This window comes from Pundamilia nyererei, unplaced genomic scaffold (assembly GCF_000239375.1).
Source record: "Pundamilia nyererei isolate P.nyererei 1_Seehausen unplaced genomic scaffold, PunNye1.0 scaffold00466, whole genome shotgun sequence".
Lineage (NCBI taxonomy): Eukaryota > Metazoa > Chordata > Actinopteri > Cichliformes > Cichlidae > Pundamilia > Pundamilia nyererei.
In genome coordinates this window covers 121,398-129,954 of record NW_005187867.1, presented here as the reverse complement: position 1 = coordinate 129,954, position 8,557 = coordinate 121,398, and the positions used below count along the sequence as shown (strand labels likewise).

The window sequence follows — 8,557 nt, the reverse complement described above, 5'->3', positions numbered from 1 at the left end:
TTCATTAAAATTTAATAAACTATCATCTTGTCTTTATTTTTAGTTAGCACAGACCTGAAACACTTAAAAGCTGTAAGCTAATGATAGTTATATAAGAGCAGATGCTGCTGGTGCAATAAGCTGTACGTTTTACGTCCAATGGATGATGATCTGATTAGTCGACTAATCGCAAATATAATCGGTGACTAGTCGACTATCAAAATAATCGTTTGTGGCAGCTCTAGCAACAACTCTGATACACAGATGAGTTCATCCTTACTCGATAGCACGTCGCTGCCATGAAAGACATTAACACAATAACACAGAAAATTAATGAAAATGTGTTTTTCTTCTTTATCTGACACAAAGTAGCTCTGCTTTAATCCAGTGTCAGGACAGTCAGTTAACATTTAGTCCGTTTAATGAAAGTAGACACCTTCATTAAAAAATAAATTGCTTAATTTTGTCATTTCTGTTGTTGGATTATCCAAAAGAATAATCCAACGGTGTTTGGTGTTTCTATACATAAGAGGTCAGAGCCCACACTCACAGCTGACGCCGTTAAATGTTGAAAGAAGAGTCGAGCTGTATTAGAAATGATACAACTCAGAGTTGTGGCTGCATTTATGATCACAGGTCTGTGGTTATTCAGTGATTGGTTTGACAAAATCTAAAGTAATTAAATATAAATAGCATGACTGCAGGCTTCAACAGTGAACAGCCTGCTGTAAAAGTTAAAGTTAAGATAAAGTTAAGACTGTTAATTAGATGTGTTGAGCTTTGGATGAGATGGAACCTGACCCAGATTATCTTGGATCGTCATGGAAACCCAGTCTTATTTGATTAATATGAAAATACAACCAACAAATTGTAGGCAGTTTAATGATTGTCTGCACAGTGTTTCCTGTGATTTTATACAATACAGCTTATCTCAACTCTAACATTTGTTGGCTACTGGCTGGATTTGATAAAAGATCAATAAAGCAAAGAAGAAGTAACAGTTTAAGCTGTTCGGCATAAAGTCATTCAGATGTGTAAGGCTGATCATGAATCCAGTGAGCATAGTGAGGCCCAGTCTGGAACATCTGGGCTTATGGTGTCTCCATTCAGCTGTGAGTGCTTTGTAAACTTGTCTTGACCAATAAAGGAAGCCTCACTAACACCATTGTGTAAAGCAGACCTTTGTCACAGCCCCTTGTCCCCACATCAGGCATCCTCACTTTCTTCCACATGAAGATGACTAGAACTCCTCAATGAATGATTCTCATTTAACTGTTTCCCGACATGACTGTGAGGTTTTCTGGGTTCAGGATGGACTCTTATCATGCTGGAATTATACATTTTGATTGCAAGAATGCACATTTTTCTGGTAAGCAGTTGTTGCACGTTTTCAAGCTTGTGTTTGTGTAGCTGTTGATAGTTGTCAAACCTGAACATTAGTGCACCTTGGAAAAATGTGTAGTCATTGCTGTCCTGTAATTAAGTGCATGACTCAACTCTTTTGGCTTGTACTGTGAGCTTCGGTTGGGATAAATTCACAGTGTCATGTAAGTGGCTGAGAGACGGCAGCCTCCCCTGTTGTGTTTGTAGTATTTTAATCGAGGCTGTGAAACAACATGAGACAACACTTTACTCTGGCTATGTTGGTGCAGGTTCTCTGCAGCCAGGAGCCTTTAGATGTTTATTGAGCAGAGTAACATGTTGTCACCAAGGCAGAAAACCGAGTGACAGGATGGACGCTGAATGGACTCTACCTGGATTACATCAGGTTTGCCAGGATAACTGCTACTTATGGAAACTTGATACAGTATTTAGTGCTTTCATTATTTCAGTGTAAACATGGAAGGTTTGAAAGGTAAAATAGTTCCTGGTAAAATACTCAGTGCTTCTGCGCCCAGCATCATCAGTGAGCAACAGCAGCCATGAAAGAAAGGCAGAGTTCACTGATCGCTAAAGTCAACAAATGACCAACTCAAACTAAAACATGGCTTCAGGTAGCATTTTGCTCGCCATCTCTCACATTAACTTTAACCAAGCTAGTGTTAGCCTGCCAGCTGTTAACTTGGGTATCAAGTAAATAATGTTGTTTAAAAGTTTTAACCTTTCGATGTTTGTTTGTTGTTGTTTTTCTGGCTACTGTTAGCTAATGCTAGCATGTCTGCTAATACATAAGAATGCAAGCCATCTAATGGAGCAAAATCCACAGTTAGCAAATTCATCTGACTCCTGATGCTTATCTGGTAGCTTAGCTGACTGTTTTCAAATGATTTCCTCCGCTAATATAGCTTAGTTGCTAATGTTGTTACTAGCAAAATTGTGTGTTGCTGTGGGTTTGTTTTGTTTGTTAAACAAAATAAAGATTACATCTGCACCCCCACGCAACGTCTACAGCTGGGTTTCTCCCATCCTTTGGTACGAGAGGATGTTGATGTTTAGGGGTGGTGGACGTCTGACCTAATGCGTTTACCACCCTGCCATATGGAGGGTGGTAAACTCGAAGGTGCTGAATCTGATTACCTTTCTTTGGTATGTGTACCTGTAAATCACTTCCTGCACAGATGCCCTTTTAGTGGAAATGCTGAATGGCTAGCTTACCAAATTAATTCCCCAGCTAAAGAGATTTATGACTCTGTTGAACCTATAGAATCGTAGTCATCATAAATAGTCATCATAAATGTTGTATTGGCATTAAGCTAATGTGCATAACTAAGACTTTCTTTCCATACTAATAGCAGCCAGCTTCTTCCACATGTATCTGGGATCTTCACTGTTTGCTTTTAGAACTGATGTTGGACGAGAGGTGAAAGATCTTGACGAAACTTTAAACAGTCCCGCTGTTATATTTCCAGTTTCCTTAGACTACCATGACCTGGATGACTGAGAATCTACACAGACACATCTGACATTGGTTGCTTAGTTATGTGCGAGTCAGCTTTGTTGTCATTACCATCATCAGGATTGTGGTATAAATCAGTCACTAACCAAGAGCTGCATGCAAGAGTGAGTAACAGGATGCTGACTGCAGATCATTACAGGGCTGCAGGTGTCATTAACAGTGATTTAGGCAGTGCTCCTTTAGTTCTTTTTTATAAAGCTCAACATGCAGTGAAACCTGGTTTCAAGCTCTGTTGGACTGATTTATATTATAGAATAAACAGAGCACTAATGTTTGCCTTCTCCAAAGAGAATTATACCTGCCGTGTGCCAAAATATGTAATCAATATCCTCCCTTAACTACATTTCACGGTGATTGGTAAAAGCTGAATTATAGCTTTGGTGCAGAAGTATCCTTTCCTTTGCAGCCCTTGTACTATGCTACTGCCAGCAGTCATGATGGAATGAGTCATTATGTACTCCTTATCTGTTCCAAATGCTTCAGCATGCTTAGATTTTTGCTGTAAGTTAGAATCAGAAACAACTGGAGTCCTGTGGGGTTGAGGGACCAGTGGAAGCATTTCTGGACAATGCAGGCAGACTCTGTGATGCTTCCCCTCCACTCTGAGTGGATGCTAGACTGACGCTCTTTTAGGCAGGTTGCCCTCACCGTTTATCTATGTGGGGAAAAAACCTTTTTGCTCTGTGAATGAATTTCTGTCAGCAGCAGCTCAACTGTTTGCTGGTTATTGGTAAGAAGAAGCTATATGGTTTGATGGCTAGTCAATAAAAGCAGTTGAACTGGTGACTTTTAATATCAGTAGAAGTATGAATAGTTAAAGCATTTGAAGCTTCTGTTGGACCATAACAGGGAGTGTCAGTTAGTAAGGAAGAGCAACAGGAGTCCAGGAGGCGTGGCCTGGCCAACCTTAGCAGAGCTGCACAGTAGCTGTGGGGAGAGTTATGGTGTTAAACCAACACATCCGACTCTCTGTCTCTCTTCCACAGCATGTCTTTATCCTGTCTTCCTTCTCTCACCCCAACCAATCACAGCAGATGGCCCCGCCCCTCCCTGAGCCTGGTTCTGCCGGAGGTTTCTTCCTGTTAAAAGGGAGTTTTTCCTTCCCACTGTCGCCAAAGTGCTGCTCATAGGGGGTCATATGATTGTTGGGCTTTCTCTGTTGTATTATTGTAGCGTCTACCTTACAATGTAAAGCACCTTGAGGCGACTGTTGCTGTGTTTGGCACTGTATAAATAAAGTTGAATTGAATCTGTCACGTGCTGCATGGACTGAAAACAAGCCAACTTCCTTCCATGGGTCCTGATGCTGAATCCTTTTATATCTTCTACTTCCTGTTGACCGAGGGCTCTCCCTCCGTCATCTTAGTTTGAGCTGAACTAAACTGTGGGAGATTTTGGATTTTTAAGGAGAAGCAGCAGTGTGCTTGATTCATAACACAATACAAAACTTAAAGGTAATGGTTTTATCTGGGTCATCTTTTTTATCATTGACAGCCAAAATGATCTGGTCCCTGGATTTCTAGATGTATTTAACTACTGATGCCTTTAAAAGTCAGCAAATAAGATTTGAAAATGCTGCTAAAGGTACAAACCGGCCAGAAGAAACTGCAAATTATCTGAGGACCAAAGCAACACAAATAAGGATTGATCTTACGCTCGCCCCTGGTGCTCCATCCAATTTGGGTTTAATCCTGTTTGTTGTGGCTTTAGAAGAGGCTGCTGCTTTTGTGCTGCACATCAGTCTGAAGGCTCTGTAAGCTAAAGCGATCTGAGCCTGACTATCAGTCTACTGCTGGGTGTGTTCAGAACCACCCAAACCAGTGGGACCCCCCACAATCTCACATAACTGGTAATCCTGTGATCGCACGGCTAGAAGACGGACTGAGAGGCAAAATCCATTTTGTACAATAAGAAGTACAATCTCTTCTGCCATATGGATTACAACGAATGATACAAATCCCACATAAAAGGAGTATCAACTCTATATATAGGGAAACCAAGGATCTGTGGGAGAAAGGGGGGCGTTGAATAGATATCACATAGAAGCGTTGCAGCTCTGAACATTTTCAGGCTGACACTAGTGCAGATTATAGCTGACCCCTAAAGTACCTTTGCTACGTGGGTCACAGGCTCAACCAGGTGAGCGGCCTCCACAGTCTCTAGTGGGATGGTCTTTAACCTGCCCTCCCCCTCTGTTATGACGGTTTGTGCTGATAAATAGTGCAACTAAAGGTCGGGTGCATTTCCCGCTGGCGCAAGTTTTATCAGGGGAGCCACCTGACCTGCGATGTGTGTTTTCTGCAGTGTAATTGCATCTAGTGTGCCATGTGCGAGAAAGGCCAATGCCAGACTCCATGAACTGTCTGAAGTTCTCAAGGTAAAATTACAGCAAATTTTACTGCAAGAACAAAACCAAAAAGTATATCCTGTGAAACAAAACCAACAAGGAACCAGACCAGCTGAAATGTTCACCACTATGTGGACTGTTACTCGCTCAGGAATCCGACCGGTGCGAGACTGAAGAACAAGCCACGGTGACCTATGAGCCCAGATTATGTTGAAGCATTTTTAATGGCTTCAAATCAAATGAAGCTTTGATTGACGTGGAATTTCTTTTACGGTTAACTTGTAAAGCCTGACAGGCTGGTTGACTACATGTCCTGATTCATTGTTTTTGAGAGTTGAGCAATATCGCCAACGGAGGTTACGTGGTGGGTCCGTGTCCATAATGCTGGGATATCCAGTGTGCACAATCATACTTTGGCTTTCTAATGTTACTGGGAGAATTGGGCCTGCAGTGCTACATGTCTGGTCTGAGAAAAGATTTGTTATTAAAGAAACCTGTGCTGTTGGTGGCCGTGTCTCAGATAAAGTGGCCTTGTCATTCCGAATGCTCGGTTTGAATGCCGTACGGACCTGACACAAAGAGAGAAACTACCAAAACAGGGTAAGAATGGTGTTTAGGAAGTGTTTAGAAAGGGCACAGATTAATTCCAAGGAAGGCGCAGAGACAGACTACGAATAGCTCTCCGCGCACTCTCAGGCCAGACAGTGTCCATCGGTTGAACAGGGACCTTTGAATGAAAGCCACAGAGGCAGAGCTGAGCGAGACACTGCTCTCTCTGTTTAGTTCTCGAGACTCTGGCAGGAAACGCGCTGATTTGGAAGGCAGACGATAAGATGCAGTGAACCTCCTTCATTCATTCGGGCTCTGTGTGCCACGAGCTGGAACAGAAACGGCCGTAAATAGTTCGACCGCGCAGTTTTTCAAGGTTGGCGCACAGATGGAGATTTTCAGTTTGAACTTCCTGAGAGCCTGAGAGTGTTTTGTGTTGACATTTATTATCCTGAAAACGGGATTATTAAATGAAAAACTGACAAGGAATCATTTGTCTGTGTGAAGCCTGTGAGACCACAGGGTGAAAGCGGAGTTTAGTTCTTGCTTTTCTGATTGGCATCTCTGAAGAGTGATGTTGTCCTGAACGTGAGTTTGCTTCAGATTCAGAAACAGCTGTAATTCTGTCATCGATAAATGATTCAGTGTGAGGCTTCAGAACAGGCCCTGCCTAACCTTTGGTTGATGTCCATCTGTTAAGGCCTATTTACAATTATAAATAGATATATTTAAGTATGAAAAGTGTTTGTGTTATTCTCATGTTCTCCATTCCCCGCCTATCCTCACCTTTTTTCTCAATATCTCCCTCTGATACATCTTTGTCTCTCACCTCCTGCTCTTGTCTCCTAAACCCAGGGGTGTGGAACCCTACGACCCCCCAACCACAGTCCTCGTCCAGAGAAACGAGCCCCAGGGTGTATCCACTATACTCAGCAGCACTGACTTCTTCCAGAGTGAACAGAACCGCAGACTGATCCTGGAGCAGGTGGACAGCTTCCAGCTCCGAGACAAGTACATGTTTGCCACCACCACACGGGTAAGGAGACCATTGTGTTCCAGTGATTGGTAACTGGTTTGTTAGTGGACAGAGAAGCGATAGCAGTTTGATATTTAAAATAACAATAAAAACCAGATGAAAGTATGGCTCAGCAGACGTCATCATATAATCCAGGTAACTGTCCTCCATTTGTAAGCTAGCCTTACTGCTACTAATGGATCCTATACTCGTTTGGTTTGGCAGGAAACGTGCTCCACAGAAGGTCTGGCTAACTGACCACATTCTGATTTGCATTTGTCGTATTCATAGCAAATGTATAAGACAGAACAGAATCTCCAGGTTCTGAGACCAGAACTATAACTCTACAATGAAACAAGTTCAGAAAACCCAACGTGTCCAAATTAATATAACAAAAGGAACGGCAGTGAAACCATGACCAAACGTAATAATGGGGTGGATTGCCCTTTAGAAGCATAGACCTGCCTGTACCAGGTCAGTTGTGCCTGAATCTTTACGTACAAATGAGTTGGTCAGAGCTGACACAGGAGCAAACATGGTGTTTTCCAGGGCACATAAAAGGTTTTGAATCTGTGCATACAGATTGCCACCGTGTCCCTCCTTGGGCTCACCGTGGGGACAATATGTTAGAGCGGCAGCAGGCGGGAGCTCTGTGATCCTCAGGTATTGCTGCCAACCTTTTAAGATGGTACAGCTAAAAACAGCCATACTGTTTCCTGCCACCACCTTATCCTTTCTCAGTCAGGTCTGGGCACAGCACAACTTTAAAAGAGTTGGCTGGTGTACGTCTTTCAGGCTGGACAGAGCCAGGCTAGCTGCTCCACCTGTTTCCAGGCTTCATGCTGTTTAGAAAACAGTTGATCATTTGCTGTAGTGTTCCACCAAGGAGTCATTTTACAATACAGAAGCTTCTGGTTCTAGCTTAAGCTTGAGACCTTCCCCGAGGATTCTGGGTGTTTTTAACAGCCTGAAGTGTGATTTTGTCATTTATGCACCACTGCCCTGCTTCCTGACAGGTACCCAGACACAGACTCCTTATAAGAAAAGGAATTATTGATGCTTCAGGTTTTATTTTGATAGCAACACCATTAAAGAGGAAGCAAGCTAAGGTTAGCCTGTTAGCTGCTGTGCTAGGTAGCTAGTGGCTTGATTGAGTTAGCAGGAAAGCTAACCTTACCTTAAACCAGTGGTTCCCAAACTTTTTTTGCTAGGCCCCCCTTTGTTTCACAAGGAAAATGTTCGCACCCCCCACCACGCAAACACATCCTCCAACCACACACGCCCATATTTTGCTCCATTGCAGTTTATTTCACACCTCAAACTTTTTGTAAACAATTAAGCAAATAAAAGTAAACTGCAATAAATTACAGGTAGTAAGAAAATAAACTACCAACTCTTTTACGCTACGTCCACACCTACACGGGTATTTTTGAACACGCAGTTGTTTCGTCCACGTAAACGGCGTTTCGAATCATCGAAAACGGAGATTTTTTAAACTCCTTTTTTGCGTTTACGTGTGGACAAGAAATACAGAGTTCGTTACGCAGCGTCAAAGGTATGCGCCTTTTTCACGTCACGCTGTGGCCACGTTATTGTTTACATGAGATGAGTTGCAGAATGACAGAGACGAAATGCTGTTAATCTGACTGTCTGCAGGTTTTACACGCAGTTACTGTCCCTCCATTTACAAAGGCAGAGGCGTCACAGTGTCATTAATTTACATGTAGTTTTTTCCCTGTGTGATAATATTCAACATTGCATCAATACATTT

General features: G+C 42.5%; 1 protein-coding gene across 2 annotated transcripts in view; it reads left to right on the top strand.

Annotated features, from left to right (window-relative positions):
• The window catches only part of sorl1 (sortilin-related receptor, L(DLR class) A repeats containing), an 85,352-nt gene that overhangs the window by 32,725 nt on the left and 44,070 nt on the right, over nt 1–8,557 (top strand). For both annotated transcript variants that reach the window (XM_005753802.2, XM_005753801.2), the window contains exon 6: nt 6,627–6,807. In XM_005753802.2, the coding sequence (XP_005753859.1) occupies nt 6,627–6,807 (181 nt within the window). The remainder of the gene's footprint in view (nt 1–6,626; nt 6,808–8,557) is intronic.